General features: G+C 38.5%; 1 protein-coding gene across 2 annotated transcripts in view; it reads left to right on the forward strand.

The window, feature by feature from the left end:
* RAB3C (RAB3C, member RAS oncogene family) overlaps positions 1-17,672 on the forward strand; it is a 283,731-nt gene that overhangs the window by 127,817 nt on the left and 138,242 nt on the right. For both annotated transcript variants that reach the window (XM_045493870.1, XM_045493860.1), the window contains exon 3: positions 1,701-1,819. In XM_045493870.1, coding sequence (XP_045349826.1) covers positions 1,701-1,819 — 119 coding nt within the window. The remainder of the gene's footprint in view (positions 1-1,700; positions 1,820-17,672) is intronic.

Here is a 17,672-nt window from a genome sequence, read left to right on the forward strand (position 1 = left end):
ATTATGTATCATTTTAATTTGATTTATACCTTTTTTTATATTCAAGGAATTGTCAAATTTTCATGCAGTAAAGTCTGTACTTAGCTTTTTGTTTTCAGCCAATGGTGAAAGATCTGAAAGATCTTTTCCACAGATTTTGCTCTATTTTTGCTATTTTAGTTACCATAACTTGTGTTCATCCTATCTTTGGAACCGTATTTCCCTAATACCATCTCATAAACATCTCCCTGGTCCTTGTTCTTGGTTTCATGAAAAGTCACATGCTTGGCTAATTCTCAACTTCTTCATATCCCCATATTCTCCTGGAATCACTTGCTGATTTCCTTAGCCTTTTTTGATCACCCTTCTCTGAAATGGCAGGGGCCAAATAAAATATACCACACAGACTAGGAGAAAATTGTAAGCAGGGTCATGTTTCTTAGGGTTAGTCTATGGTGGGGGGTAAGCATCAAAACAGGAGAATACCTGTGGGTGAGGAATAGCATTTCCAACATGAGCCCATCCCAGTAGTGACACTCAGATGTTTGTTTCATTTTGATGACAAAGGATCCTATTCTTGTGTCATCCAACACATCAGCTTTCCCTACAAGGGCTATTAGGGCGACCTGGGTTATACTCCATGTGCACTGGAGACATTCCTGGGAGAAGAAGAGAAAGACGATCCAGACTGAAGTCAGAAGGAAGATAACATTTCTGTCCAAAGTGCTCAGCACCTAGAGTACTAGGAAAGAGAAATCAGAGCCCAATCTCCTGGGAAGGCAGTGAAGGAGAAAACCAGGGAGCATGGTGTCATAAGCGATAGCCTAGATCCTGTGAAGACAAAGGGGCAAGAAACAGTTGAATTGAGGAATAATTTCTTGAGCTACACTAAACTATACATGACATATACAGGTGACTTCACTGATGTATCTGCCTGACTCCCAGGTTTCACCGTAGCATGCCATCTCTTCTGCAGGCCCTGAACCCCTGTATTTGTAAGCTGCTACCTCCCTTCTTGGGCTAGCCTTGACTCCCCAGCCATCAAAAACAACAGCCAGTACTTGGCATCTGTTGACCACTATTCGTATGCCAGGTTTTGTGTGAAGCACTTCACATATACTGTTTCACATGATCCTAACAAACATGCTAGACTTTAGAGAGGTTAAGTGGCTTGTCCACATTCCCCTAGTCGTGTAACAGGAAGACAGAAACCCCAAATCTCTTGACTCAAACATCTACAGGAAGCATATATTTTTATTCTCATTTTACAGTTGAATAAGCTGAGATTAAACTGTATGCTTTTAAAAGCAGGGAATTTTCATAAAATTATTTTTCCCCCACAGTGGCCTCTGCTTAGATTATAAATACATAATGATGGAGCTAATGAACTCTTCTGGTTTTAAACTATACAAAAAGCTACAGGGTTCTGATATGTATAATCTTTCTTTTTCTTTTATTTTCTATAGTGATCTTCTGTTTAATAGAGTGAACATATGTAGAAGGGGTATTTTGAGCTAGATCTCTACCAAATAAATAATTTTTCATAATATTGTAGAGCTGCTATCTGGAAATCATTAGGGAAAACAAGACTAAAAAGATATATAGTTATACATTGCATGCACAATTTAGACTCTCTATTATGACTGTTTTTGGAATAATTAATCACTTCCTAAAACATTTATTGCCTTATTTTTTGAGAGATCATTATTGTTATTTTTTAGGACACAGCAGGCCAGGAAAGATACAGAACTATCACCACAGCCTATTATCGTGGAGCCATGGGCTTTATTTTGATGTATGACATCACAAATGAAGAATCCTTCAATGCGGTACAGGACTGGTAAGTAGGAGCAAATACTCCCATCACTAATCATAATGGTGTTTTCATTCAACTTTCTCTTCTTCCTCAAAGCACTGACCACACTGCAATGTATTATGTGTGCTTATTGTATACGGTGATCTCCCTCATGCTTCATAAAGCAGACATGTACTAGCTATGCTAAGAGCTGTTGTTTAGGGATTGAGAAGAAGTCATTTTGGTGATTTTTCTACATTTTGTACCTTCCAGTGCTTTGCATCCTGTCATGCCTAGTTCCATGGAGACTTTTGATTTTTTTTGTTTAATATAAATAATGAATGGTTTGGAAGTTCACTGGTCTAATATAGGGATTAGGAAACTGTGAACCATAGGTCAAATCTGGAGCAATGCTTGTTTTGTAAATAGTTTTATTAAACATAGCCATGCTCATTTTCTTATTGCCTGTGATGGCTTTCACACTGCAACAGCAGAGTTAATTAAGTTGTTGTAACAGAAACCATATGACCCACAAAGCCTGAAACCTTTTCTCTCCGGCTGTTGACAGCAAAAGCTTGCTGACCCCTTGTCTAGATTTGTTAAATAGTTTTCAGTTTTTCTTCAAGTTGAAAAGTTTTGAAGGACTGAGATAAATGCAGAGATAAAACCAAAGCATGTTCTGACTCATGGCTACACCATCTCTATGAAAACCCCTCTGTCCGTGGTGAGTATGGTTTGCAGTGGAGAGCGTGTGCCCTTGAGTGCAGCTTCCTTCAGCTTCTTCTACCAGCACCTTGGGAGGAGACATGGAAGAGCTGATGGTCACAGTCATGGATTCAAGTAGCAGGTCTGAGCAGAGTTGCTTTCTTGTGGAAAGAGCCAGAGTCTCGCTAGAGCTTTGTGTGGTATTGGGAGGAAAATGGAGCTCCCGCTGCTGGTACCAGGACTGAACAGATACCATATTTTAACTTAAAATATGGCTTGTCTTCCGCAAGGAAGCATTAGCTGCACAAAAGTGAAATAAACTGGGGCACCTGGGTTGAGCATCCGACTGTTGATTTCAGCTCAGTTTGTGATCCCAGGGTCATGGGATTGTCCCCCATGTTGGGCTCTGTGCTAGTGTGGAGACTGCTTGGGTCTCTCTCTCTGTCTCTCTCTGTCTCTCTGTCTCTCTCTCTCTGTCCCTCTATCTCCTCCCACTCCCGCCTCTGCCCTTCTCCCCTGCTTGAGTGTGCACTCTCTCTATCTCAGAAATATTTTCTTTAAAAGTGAAATAAACTGTATTTTTTTCTGTTTTACATGATAGTATAATCTAAAGTGATTTTTAAAAAATTTTTAAATGTTTTTATTTATTTTTGAGACAGAGAGAGACAGAGCATGAGTGGGGAAGGGACAGAGAGAGGGAGACACAGAATCTGAAGCAGGCTCCAGGCTCTGAGCTGTCAGCACAAAGCCTGACACAGGGCTCGAACCCACAGACTGTGAGATCATGACCTGAGTCAAAGTTGGACGCCCAACTGACTGAGCCACCCAGGCACCCAAAAGTGATTTTTTTTACATGTGTATTAGCTCAATGAAGGTTGGATGCTATTAAAATCTTCAACTTACTTTAGATTATTTCTTTTACAGTTTAATTTTCATCCGAGAAAACACCGACATCTTTTCTATTTACACACATAAACACACACACAATGCAAGAAATGATACGTTTACAATAGCATCGCAAAAAGGAAATATATAGCTATAAACTGAAAAGGGAAAGTTTGGGATTATATGAAAAAGTAATGATCCTCCACTGAGGCACATAAAAGAAGGCCTAAGTACTCTTCTTTTTAGTAGACTGAATATTGTAAAAATGCCAGTTCTTCTCAAATTAATTCTTAAATTAAAGGCAATCCCAATTAAATACCAGTAGGTTTGGTACCGAATGGAAGGAAACAGAGAGTCCAAACATGACACAAATCCATATGGGGAGTTTATGATGAAAGTACCATTTCAAATCAGTGACAGAAAGGCTGGTTCAATTAAGAGTGTGGCGATATCTAGTTAATTGTCACGCACAGCTCCAGCACACATACTGCTGTGCAAAATGGTCATTTTAACTGTGATTATTTCCTCCAGGAAATCTTGAGACCCAGTAGTCCCAGGCAGGAAGCGTTCCTGAATCATGTTTCAAACTTCAGGATCCCAAATGCTGTTTGCACCCTCAAGAATTGAGTTCATTAAAACCAAATGGCAATAAGGCCGGGAGCCCAAGCTCTCTATACTCCTGACTCTAGTATCAGAAATGATGTAGAGAAGTTCAGTGTCCATACGCCCTATTCCACACCTTCCCCCACTTACTCCAGTCAACCCAGCTTTTGCCCCACCAAGGCTTCCTCACCTGTCAACAGACTACCTGCGCTACATCAGTCTTCCTCTTCCTCAAACTCCTTATTTGACTCTTAACTCACTCTTCGTTTTTGAAGCTCTGTTTCCTTTTTTGGGGTGGGGGAGGGGAGGAGTATTTTCCAGATTCTTCTTGTCTCACTCTAGGACTGCTTCCCATTCTACTTCCAAGATTTCCCTCACTCAGCCAAGGGTAAGTGCACCCCCATGGTTTGTTCAGTTGGGCTCATTTTTAGTTTCCTTGCCTATCTTATCCACTCACACACATCATTTATCACTTACACCAGATGGCTCCCAAGTTTACATTTCTGGCTCCAGTCTATCTTTTAAGCTGCTGTGTTGCATTTCCAGGTGCCCAAAATATTTCTTCACCTGGATATCCTGCTGGTGCCTCAGAATCAATGATCTCTGGCTAAAATTGCTCACCTGCCTGACATCATTATTTCTTCTCATTGAGACCACAACACTCTGTCACCCACGGTCCACCCTGAATCCAGTTCCAACTTCCAACCATCCTAATCTGGAACTTGATCTTGAATTTTAATTTTCCCTGAGTATCTTTTGATTCTGCTTCTGCCTTTCCATTCCTTCTGTGACCATCATTGCTTCTTCTAATTTTTTCCCCCTACCCTCATAGTAGCCTTTCTAACTGATCTTTCTCCCTTTAGATTTCTTCCTGTCCCAAGCTATCCTATCCCACTGCTGCTATCAGACTCTTCCAAGGAATAGGATCCTAAAGATCACTGGAAGACCCCTGCGCAAAATTCTTGACTTACCATCACCTACTTAATTAATTAAAGTTTCTTCAGCCTGACTTTCAGACACACCACATTTATGGATCCGCTGTGTCTTTATAGTCTCTTCTCACTATCCTAGAGTCCAACTGATCTATTCACTGTTTCTACAACACATCCTAAACTTTCCAACCTTTGTCGGTTTTTCCTTTGATGTCACACCTGCTTTGCATACCTTTTTCACAGCCTACTGCCTCTACACCATGTAGGTCTGTCAAAACCCATGTCCATCCATAAGCCAATCCTTACTTACTCATTTTTATTCATCCACAATTGTATGATCATTATTATTAGAATTTTCTTATCCATTCAACAACTATTTATTGAGTACCCACTCTTTTGACAATCTGCCGGACATTTTATTTATGCCATCATTTACTATCCCAGTTAATGGATAGTAAATTCAGATCCCCCGGTTCTCTGATATAGAAGTCTGAGCACTGTTTTTGATTTCTTTTACACGTCACAGCTCATTGACCACCAAGTCCAATATTTTGACTTTCTACATGCCTCTCAAATCTATTCTTATCTTATGTCCCTATTGCTACTGTCTTCATCTAGACTGTCATTAGCTCTCATCTACTTTAGGAACCTTCTATCTTGTCTTTTTACCATTAGGTCCTACTCACCCCACATTCTGTATCATATGGCCATCAGACCTAGTGAACTTTAACATGTCTTAAAAATAAAATCTGTAGTAATGTTTTATTACCTATCATAGTGCTCCCTAGAGCCCGTCTGAATTACTGTGAACCTTTGACAACATGAAGAAGCCCAGGGTCCACTCTGGACATACTAAGCCACATCTTCAGTGATAAATATATATTTATTTGGCTATGTATATATATATATATATATATATATATATATATATATATTTAATTTTTTTAACGTTTATTTATTTTTGAGACAGAGAGAGACAGAGCATGAACGGGGGAGGGTCAGAGAGAGGGAAACACAGAATCTGAAACAGGCTCCAGGCTCTGAGCTGTCTGCACAGAGCCCGACACGGGGCTCGAACTCACGGACCGCAAGATCATGACCTGAGGCGAAGTCGGCCGCTTAACCGACTGAGCCACCCAGGCGCCCCTGGCTATATATATTTTTGAGAGCTTCATGAATGATCCTGAAGCCCCTTTCTGATTAAGGCCACTCATTCAAAATGAAATCCGAACATGGTAAACAGTGTAGCCTCCATTTATCTATTTCACTAAAATCATCTCCTGCCACTCTCCTCCTTTGGCTCTTTATTTCAATCAGAAAACTTTTCTCAATTCCTCTGCTTGGAATACCTTCTTTGTTATCTTTCCAACTCATTCACCTTTTAAGACCAGCTCAAATGTCAACTCTTCTATGAAGCTTTTGAAGATACTGCTCCCCCCTTTCCTATCCACCCATTTTCCAAGCCCAAGGGACAGTACTACTCACACCCTTATCTCTGCATCCACACCATCCTAATATTTTCTACAGATCACATATGGAACCTAGCAGGCTCTTGTTATTTGATTACGTTTTTTCTTCTGTATTAAACTGTGACTTCATTAATCTTTTTTTCTCTAGTACTGAATACAGTATAATCTTATAAATTTTTTTCTGAATTTTTATTGTAGTGAAATATACATGGCAAAATTTACAACACTAACCATTTTTTAAGTGTAAAGTTAGTGGTAATAAATACATTCTTAGTGTTGTCACAACCATCACTACCATACATCTCCAAAACCGTTCATCTTGCAAAACTGAAACTCTATACCCTTTAAATAATAACTTCTTATTCTTTTCTCTCCTCAGCCTCTGGCAACTACTGTTGCCAGAATTTGACTTTTCTAAGTACCTCATATAAGTAGAGTCATAGTAATCTATTACTGTACAATAGTACAATTTATATTTTGAATGGATAATCCAAAGAACTATAGAGAAGCAAGCATTTTCTTTGTTAATATCCCAAAAGAAGATAAAAAATTATTTCAGACTACCATAGTCTGCAATTAATGGTTCTATTCGTCCTCTCCCCCAAAAAAGGTTTAATATTGTTACGTATATTGCTGCTATGGCACTATTTATAGTCAACTTTTTATCATTCTGAAGTATCTACTTGTCTTAAGTGCTTAATAGATTATAAATTATTTGCAGAGAAATACTATCTTCTTTGTTTGTGTCCCCTATTTAACATAGTTAACATCACAAAATAGGTATTTTAAAAATTATTCTTCATTGAAAAATTGACCCATCAAAAACCTTGGAAAAAGTTTAAGGAATAAAAACAGAATTGTATAGTAAGGGGAAAAAAAAAAACCTGTGTAGGAAAAAAAAAATCCACTTCAGCATTTCAAGCTTTCTTTGCATATAGGCCATGACTAAGCAACAATGGGGAAAGGAGGGAGCTTAGTAATATTCAGTGGTGACTTTCTACAATAGGAAATAAAGTATTCTCAAAAAAAAAAAAAAGCAAGCACAAAAGAACATATTCTCTAAATTACTGGTCTCCAAGTGCTTATCTTATGGGTGCAAAAACAAACAAACAAAAAAAACCCCCAAAAAACAGAAAACATTTATAGCAAAAAATAAGAAATTAAATGAAAGTGATTTGCAGCTGAAGTTTCTAATACTTTCTCATAACAAAATGCTCTTCAGTTGCACCAAAAGGAAAAAACGATAGTTGTTTGCTGTGATCTCAGTAAAATTCTTAAGCCAACTATAGGGAAATTTAGATTAAGTGTTAAATTTTTTTATAATTTCATTACACACAAATTCTAATCTGTTAAAAAGGTAGGTATAGAGATTTAGAGAAAATAGCAATAAGTTAGCAGGTCATGTTGAGGAAATGGCAGCGATCTCTTTTTTGAAAACACATTAGACTATGCTTTCAATTTTCCAGTGGAGTTTTATTAGAGGAATTAAATAAAAGTATCCTTTTTAACTTGGCCAAATTCCAAAGTTCTACAAAATTAATATAAAACAAAACTCACTGTGAGCTTATGTATAAGTTTATATAGAGTGTACAAATATTCAAAAAGACTGTGAGGAAGGACACATAAAAGACATATACAGTATGGTTAATGAAACAGAATTAGTCACACTCAAGAATCAGGAGAGGATAATTGTTTTAGCCCTCATTCCCTGGAATTAGGGTGGAAAAAGCTTTCATGTTAATATTTTCTTGCAAAGTATACCGTCTCAGGGCAGCCAGAGAGAGTCCAAGTTCCACATACATGGATGAATCATTTTAGTAGAAGAGGAAAGCTTCGGTGTGGGAGGCAAGAGACTGTGGTATTGGCCACAGGTGAGCTGCTCTGGGTTATGCCTTTCTTTTATTGATAACACAGGCCATCGTCCAACAGAGCTCTTGCAGAAGTGTTTAGCAAGAGCAATGACACAAGTGGCCAAGAGTCACCTCAAACAGGGGAAGCAAGATCTGAAAGAGCACATAAAAGGTGTCTGACAGAGAATTTACAAAGCTTATGGAAATCACAAAGATAAAATTGTTACTATATTTAAGATGAAATTTCGTTCTGAAATTCCTGGAAATCAAGGTGAAAATCAAAGCTGGGGGGAAAAAAAGTAAACACAGTGTGTTATATAGCTCTCATTATAGGGGAGTGGGGAATACCATACTAATCCCCCAGGACAAAGAAAATTTTCTTTGAAATAAATTCTGATGGAAATGTCTTTTATATGGAGGCACATTGGATTTATGTCAACAATGGCTTTTTACAACTAGTACTAAAAAGACCTCACAAAACTCCTTTTTTATAGTGCCCTCAAAGCACAGAAGGCAAACATTAGAGCATATCAGTGAAGGCCCTCTGAGAAGCTAGGCAAATACTACAATCTGAACACATAGATTTCTTGTAGTCTCTAACAATCCAAGAATTGAATGGTAACCTCTCAGATGAATACTTGGATTCTATGCTATCTAGACTGTCTTCCCTAAATATCATTTTTCTATCTTATACCTTAGGTAGAAGAGAGTGTGAGGTTATGCACTCTGAAGAGGGCCTCAGATAATTATACTGCATCCAATATTTTGGATTACAGATACTGACATTTTATTATTATAAGTGTTAACAAGTCTTTCTAGTTTTTGGACTTCTTTTGGTCTCTTGAACTTCTCATACCTCTGGGGTTCTCTTCCTCTGGGCCTTTGAACATGCTCTGCTTTCTATAAGAAATCACACCCTTCCAATCACCATGCAGATCAAGCCAATTTCCTCTCATCCTTCAAATTTCATCTTGTTCATAATTTTCTCTGATGTTTTCTCAAATACCAGATTCTTTTAGCTGCTTCTGCAGTATACTTTCAAAACACTATCACATGTATGTCTTATAATATATTCTAAGTGTTTATTTAGTTCTCTGTTTTCCTGCTGAATTCCATGTTCCTTAAAGACAAGTACTTTGCTTGTCTTCTTTACCTTTCCATCCCAGGGCCTACCCCAGGGCCTGGCACTGAGTGGCTGTTTAAGAAATACTTATTGAATGAGTGAGTGAAACCTGCATGGAAAATGTACACCTCGTGGGGCTATCTGAATTAATTGGAGGGGCACCTGGGTGGCTCAGTCGGTTAAGCATCCAACTTCGGCTCAGGTCATGATCTCATGGTCCATGAGTTCAAGCCCCGCGTCGGGCTCTGTGCTGACAGCTCGGAGCCTGGAGCCTGCTTTGGATTCTGTGTCTCCCTCTCTCTCTGACCCTCCCCTGTTCATCTCTGTCTCTGTCTCAAAAATAAATAAACATTAAAAAAAATTGAATTGATTGGAGCATTTTGTAAAAAGATGTGATAAAGTAAGGTGGCTGTAAACAACCCTATTGGGAACTGCAGTGAGGCTTGCAATGGTTCTTTGGATTTGTCCACATGGTGAAAATATGTCTAAATCATGGTCAGTAAGTAGACTAACTGACCAGATCCCCATTTGCTTAAACTTGCAGTTTGTTAGGGAGAACACTGTGTGCAGTTGCAAAGTCAAGGGTAGGAATTTAGTGGCTCCATTGCTGTAAAAAAAAAAAAAAAAATAGAGCTTAACTCTTTTTATTAAAAATTTTTTTATAAATATTTAAATAAATATATTTATATTTATATTATATTTATATTTATATAATAAATATATAAATTTAAATTTAAATATTTAAATAAATATTTTAAAAATATTTTTTTTAAATAAATAATTTATTAGAGAAACAAGTACCAAATAGATTCGAATAGTTCTAGAAACCCAAAATCACCACTGCAAATTTCACTGCCTTTGAAATGTTTCTCAGGTGAGTGAGTGGTGGCCCACAAGTTCCCTGGGTCTCAGTTGGAGCATGGCCCTGGGTGTATGGAATTTGGATCTCTTGTCCTGGCTCTTCCTAAACGTCCAGCAGCTAAGACCCAAATATCTATGCCAACTGCAGTGCCTTTCAACTTGACTTAAAATCTTCTCATTCCTGACTTTAAATGCATTTCTGTTCTAAGTATGGCATGGCCACAGGCTGCTGTATTTCCTGTAGGAGAATGTCACTGGCTTATCTCCTCCAACTTTATTTATTTACATTCGGCTTTTTATGACACAATGAGGAACTCTAAATATAATTTTTTTTAAGGCAGGAAATCTGGTGAGCAGATTGATATTTTTTAAAAAACCACCAGAGTGAGGATAAAAGTCTAACACCGTCTTCCCACCAGTTTTAAATAATTCATTTCTATGACGTTCAGGGTACCATTGCAGATGTGCTAGAACCAGAATGAAATTTCACCTTCAAATATTCTCTTCCTCTGCAATTTTCCTTGTTTTTTTTTTAATCCAAAAATATATAATGGTCTTAAATGAAGGTGCTATCATATTAAATATGAATTTTAGCTTGATAGTAACAGCAAAGATAAGCCTTTGTTCAGGGCTTCTTAATCCTGTTCAAGGGTCCTATCAACTATAGAATCAGTTCTGTCACAGCTCAAAGAGGGCAGTTTTGGGATTAGAGCACAGACATCTGAGCCCAAGGCTCCCCACCACTGCACAGTGGGCATCAAGGAGTCTTTCCTCTCCCTGGATCTTACTGGCTCAGTCTCTCAGTGCTGCTCTGAACCAGCCTTAAAACATTTTTCTTGTACGGATAACCCAACTCAAGCTCAAGTTTACATTTAGAGAATAGATAGCTCCTAATCCACAGCTCCTTCCAAAAACAAACAAACAACAAACAAACAAAAATACTGAAATAAACAGTCTATTCTCTCAACTGTCTCTTCCATCTCCTGTTTGGTTTATCAGGCCAAAAACGTTGGGGTTAATCTTAACTCTTTATTTTCTGACAGCCGACACCCAGTGCTTCAAAAACTGCTGTTATATCTTGGCTCTAATTTCAAAATACTGTCTACTCTTGCTGTCCAAGGTTGTTATGCTCTATGAAATCACCAAAAATGTTCATTTAGCGACTACTGAATTGTTGCTGCCTAGGGAAAGTTCAGGGTTAGGTTGCTGTGAGCCTCAGGCCACATTTTTGCCTGCTGGTCAATACACACTTGGTTTTAGGTATGTTTCCACTTAAAGACACTTTTTTACTTAATATGTATTCTTGATTCATGAGCTTTGAACTCATGGCCAACATCAACAAAGTCATACCTGAATGGAGCTTATCTGGTGCATGTATTCCTGCACAGGCATATACAAGCCCCTTGGTACTTACAAACACCAGCTAGCCCTTCAGCTTTATGCTTGGAGCTCACTTAAAACAGCAAAATCACCAATAAAAAGCACAAAATGTGAAAAGTACGGTGCTAAATATATTGTGAAAAAGCATTATTTACTGGAGAAGACCAAAACAAGGCAAAGCATGGCCTTTTACAATCTCTGCTGGGAATATGTGGGAATCAGACCACTCAGATTTTTCATCACTTTGCCTATGTCTACAAGTGTCTGTGAAAGCGCCATGAGTATTTATTTTGGGATTACAAATACATTTCAGTAAGTAGGCAAATTTGCAAATACAGAATCTAAATTTGCAAATACAGAATCCATGAATAATGAGAACCAACTGTATACCCAGAATCCCCCTACCCCACCATTTCCGCTGTGTGTTCGCATGCTAGGGCTGCCATAGCCAGGTCCACGGACTGGTTAGCTAAATAACAGAAATTTATTGTCTCACAGTTCTGGGTCTCTAAGTCCCAGATCAGAGTATTGGGAGGTCTTATACTGGTGCTGTGAGAGGGAGTACTGTGAGAGTGAATCTGTTCCGGACCCTTCTCCTAGTTTCTAGTAGCCTCAGGCGTACTATAATTGTAGATGGCCATCTGCTCCCTATGTTTTCATATCATCTCTCCTTTGTATGTGTCTCCCTCTGTGCCCAAAGTTATCCTTTCTACAAAGATACAGTAATATTGGATCAAGTCCCACCTTAATGACCTCATCTCAACTTGATCATCTGCAAACTCCTCATTCTAAATATGGCCACATTCACAGGTTCTTAGGATTAGAACTTCAACATTTTTGGAGGGATACAATTCAAGCCATAACACATTGACACCACGTTGTTTATGCCACCATCCTCTCCTCTCTGGATTGTCGCTATAGCCTAACTGGTCACCCTTCTTCTGCCACTGTCCCAGCCCCCAGAATCTTCCCAGAACATAGAGGGAGCTTTACAAACTGTAAATCAGATCATGTCACTCCTCCCATCTCTCCTGGATTAAAGCCAAAGCCCTTATAGAGCCTATGATATCCGGTGCAACTGACTTACCACCTCTCTGACCTCTTGCAGCCTGGTCTAGCCACAACAGCCTCCTTGCTATGCCTAGAACAAGCCAGACATTATTCTTCCCCGGAGCATTTGCTCCTGCTTTTCTTACTGCCTGGCAGTCTCTTTCCCAGATATCCTTCTGGTTCTTACCTCCCCCCCTTTGGCTTCACTATAATATCACCTTCTCAGCAAGGCCTTTTCCTCCCCCACTCTATTTCATATTGCAACCCTTTTTTATTTTATAACCTACTTATTTATCATGTCTGTCTCGCCAGCAAGAATGCAAATTCCAAAGAACAGCAATCTCTGTCCTTTTTATGCATTATTATGTCATGTGTCTAGAACAGTCTCTGGCACATGCTAGGTATTCAGGTGATATTTGTTGAGTGAATGAATGCATGCATAACAGAAAGACAAGTATATAGGACTAGGTCTTATTCATTTTCTGTCTTTGTAGTGCAGCACAGTCCCAGGCACTTATCAGTTATGTGTCCAACAGAAAACTGATGACAAGGGTCAGAATAGTAACAGACAGTTAAGATGAAAATAAATCAATACCTTCAATTCGCATCTAGTTAAGGAGGTAATGCCTATTTTACCAAAATTTTTTCTTTATTATAAAATTCCCCCAGCTTTTCAGTAATATGGAGAGGATATATGTGAGTAGAATTAATAAAGAGAAATTAAAAGTTTTAGTATGTATGTTGGGCAAAGTGGCTTGAAGTTAATTTGTTAGTTTCTGTAATACATTCTAACCCTATGATGGTTTGGTTTTGGTGTGTTTCTTTGTTTGTTTGTATCTCTCTTTTTGGAGGGGAGAACTTATTTGGGGAGTGAGTTAGCACAACAAATGCGTAGCACATCTTTCAGGACACCTAAAAAGAATGAGAAATGTCATCTAACCCGATGGGAAATATTTGCTCATCAGTTCAAACTTTTTCTTACTGTTTCTGTTTCCAATTAACCACTGTCTGCCTCTGGGTTTTCTTGCTTCTTTGTCGTTTTTTTCCACTCACTCATTTGCTGCACTTGGTCCTGGCTTGTCTCAATGAATTCCCCAGGCTGGCAACTGAGATAAAACTTAGCTGCATGAAGAATACAGACATGCTACAAAATGTAAAGCTTTGAATTAAAGATCTTCATTAAGATCTTTCATTTGACCCAATATCTCTCCAGACCTATAAGGCAAATATGGGCTCCTCGTCTGGTCAAAAAGAATCTTTTTTTTTTTTTTCTGGTGACCTAGGAAATGAGAAAAGTCTTGAAGACTGGAGCCTAGCCCATATGACTTTGTGTTTTGATACCCACCTAACCTCAACTGTACTCAGAGATGGTAATTACTATTCTGTAAATATTAATGCTAACTTAAAGGCTAGAAGCTAAATTCTAGTTGCTGCAGCCTTACCCCAGTCAGCCTATATAGGGAATATAAAGATTAAATAAAAGACTTGGGCTCTTGGATAAAAGGTACTATATAAACATGATTGCTATTTGTTCTGCTTCTCTTGCACTTTGAAAATATACTTCCTGGCAGCTACTTTTGTGCAGTTTTGTGTGACTCTACTTATTGCAAGTGCCAGTATTTTCTCACAGGATTTTCTTGGTTTCCACCTATTTTAATAAACCTTCTTTTCTTTGAAATTAGTTGCCTGCCTTTGGGGAATAGATTGGTCTTGAAGGACAATAATTATACCTGTCACGTATCACCGGAGGGAAGGCGATTGTGGTAAGAGCCTATTTTCCAGGTGTAGATGTTCATCTTGGTGTCTGGGTGGTATTGCTGATTATTATTTTTTAAAAACAAGTCTGTGGGACTGTTGGTGATTGGATTTAGAAAACAGATTTCTAGGCTTTAAAAAGGAACAGTTATTGGGACGCCTGGGTGGCTCAGTCGGTTAAGCGTCCGACTTCGGCTCAGGTCACGATCTCACAGACCGTGAGTTGGAGCCCCGCGTCGGGCTCTGGGCTGATGGCTCAGAGCCTGGAGCCTGCTTCCGGTTTTGTGTCTCCCTCTCTCTCTGCCCCTCCCCCGTTCATGCTCTGTCTCTCTCTGTCTCAAAAATAAATAAACGTTAAAAAAAATGTAAAAAAATAAAATAAAAAGGAACAGTTATACCTGTGGCTTTCTTGAACCTTACTAGTGTTTTCAGGTCTGTCGTGAATATGGCCTCCAAATCTGCTTTCTAATCTCAGTGAATATGTTTAGTATTTCCTGATACCTATTACTTATCCTCATTTTCTAATTTCCCAATGAGCAAATACATGTGCACTCAGCATTGTGAAATGAATGGAAAGGCCAAGTCTTCTATGTCTAAACTGATACAACTCCAGTCTAATCTGTACTTATTTCTAAATAGTTGACATTGTTTGCCTAGTGTAGGACTCCTTACTCTAGTGGGAGGGTTCTGGAGCCTCATTTGGTTATTTACCATTGGGCCGGGCTTGGTCATTTATCTTTGCAACTCAGTTCATTAATATAATTATCTTAATTATCGGTTGTAAACCAACCTCCTACATACCCACTCCTTGAAAACAAAAAAAAGGAAGGAAGGAAAGAAGGAAGGAAGGAAGGAAGGAAGGAAGGAAGGAAGGAAAGAGGGAAGGAAGGGAGGAAAAGAAAGAAAGAGAAAGGAAGGAAGAAAGAGGGAGAAAAGACATAAAGAAATATTCAAGGAAACTATTCAGAAAATTAGAAAAATAACACAATATTAATCATGGGAGGATTATATTTTATCACCAGAAGTTGGGTCATGGTGTATAATGTCTGATTCCATTAAATTTAGGCAGAGCCCATACTAAGTGTTGGCAATACCTTTCCTTTTCTGTACTATCAATTTCCAAAGCAAAAGCAAGAATCATGGTGTAACTAAAAGGACGTATAAACAGCCCAACCGTATATCACAGCCTTCATGCCATCAATCTCATATTCTTTGCTTATATAATAACCCTTAGGATGGTTCTCACTTAAAGTCTGTTATATCCTATAACCTAATTTTAATTTAAAATATCAAATGAATTTGGCTGTTTCTACAGTTTTCCTTCCCATAGCATATTGAAAGCAACAGAAGGCAGATGAGAGGAGAAATGTCAAAAGGCCAAGGTGGTTCCTAAGTGGTTTCCAGGCTTTTTTTTTTTTTTAACAAAATACTCACAGCAATTAAAAGTTTTTGAGTAGTCAGCCTGACATATGTCTACCCAGAGTTAGCCAGACTCAAGATTAAGGGCATAGTCCTCCACAAAATTGGCCTCACTTCAGTTTGGGGGTCCCCAGGGCTATTCTGAGCAGCTGGCTACAAATTCAGGGTTTCCCATGACTACTGTTAGGTTGAGGAGTCACTAAAATGACTGACGAGTCAGGAAAGAGATATTTTAGAGCACTACTTAAAATTAGAGCACTACTGTGGAAGACCACTTCTTGGAAAACTGCCCTGAGCAGCCTCGCCAAGGAGCCCTGCAGGGCTGACTAACCTGGGCACACCGTCACCAGATGGTCTCCCCGGGCCCTCCCACGATTCTTATTTGCATCTCACTTTCCCTTTGGCATCCTTTTTTTTTTCTCTTGCCCTCATTGGCTTTCCAAATTTTGCTGTATCCAAATCAGTTTCATTCCCACTGAAGATAAGGCCAACATGACCAGATTTTGTGGAAATAGCCCTCATCAGAACGCCCATGTCAAAATGTCAAAGCATTCTTTTTATGAGCAAATAGAACAACAAATATTTTTACCTCCTACTCCATCTCTAACCCCATTTCTTATCAAACCCCTTCTCTCAACCTCACACCTTTGCTGAATTCCCCTGGACTTGATCCTAAACATGACATTTTTGATAGATTTGTTACCTGCCATTCAAAGAGTTAAGTATAGTAAAAAGTAGCTGTGCCCACTCCACAACCCAGCACTTCCTAATTGCATATCAAATATTTAAGGAATATGAAAAAAATCAGTGCTCTCCCATAATTGAGATTATTTCCTTTCTGTTTTTGATACACTGTGAACTTTGAATATGTATATTACTATGGTAATTTATGCAAATCTTTGCCTTCAGAGTTTATATTCTGGAGATGAGTCCTTTCTGAATTGCTGGCACACAGAATTTTATATCCTATGACCTTATCATATATATTGAAAAGTACCAAAGGGGACTTAATTTATGTAGCTTGATAAAACAGCTTATTTTAAGAGAAATTTCCTTAAGCCAGGAGGAAAAGTTGCCTTTTTTTCTTTTTTTTTCTTTTTTTTTTTTTTTTTTTAATTCCCTCAATTTAAAACCAACAGAAACAGGGATCTGAGGAGGAAACGAGAAAGGCAGTAAGAAGGGGCAGGATTATTGGTTAAGTCTCCATTTTCAGAAGGGCAAGAGGTGCCAAGCTGAGGACTCAGGCTGGTGAGGAGAGCTGTGAGAGCTTCACAGACCCTCAATGAAAGCCCCTTGCCTCAAAGTTAGACAAATTCAACAAACCAAAATACTGTATAACCTTGGAACTTTCACAGTGCTTAAAATTCCTCGGGCTTACTTGACTATATTTAAAAGAGGTAAAGGATTCCTAACTTACAAGATGGCTGTGAGGAGTAGAGAAGATCTAATGTACCTGGCATGTTGTAGACACTAAGGGACTTTATGTTGCCCTCAATCTGTATCAAACAGTAGTTTCCGGTCCAGATTGCACACTAGAATCACTTGGACATCTTTTCAAGGTATATTGTCCTATGCAGTAATTCAATCAGAATTTCGGCCATTGTTACCCCAGCCTCAGGATTTTTAAAAAAAGTCTCCCCAAGGGATTGGAGTATGAACTTACATTGAAAGATGAGAGCTTTTCCCAAGACAATTGTTTCATCACATATTATTGGAATTGGACACACATGTATAATAACATTCTGGGGAAATACATAAATGTATCTTATATAACTTCTTAACCCTTGTGTTTTTAAATTTTGCAGAATGATTTTAAAAAATTTTTAATGTTTATTTTTGAAAGAGAGGGAGAGCGTGCATGCACAT

This window comes from Leopardus geoffroyi, chromosome A1, assembly GCF_018350155.1.
Source record: "Leopardus geoffroyi isolate Oge1 chromosome A1, O.geoffroyi_Oge1_pat1.0, whole genome shotgun sequence".
NCBI classification, from domain to species: domain Eukaryota; kingdom Metazoa; phylum Chordata; class Mammalia; order Carnivora; family Felidae; genus Leopardus; species Leopardus geoffroyi.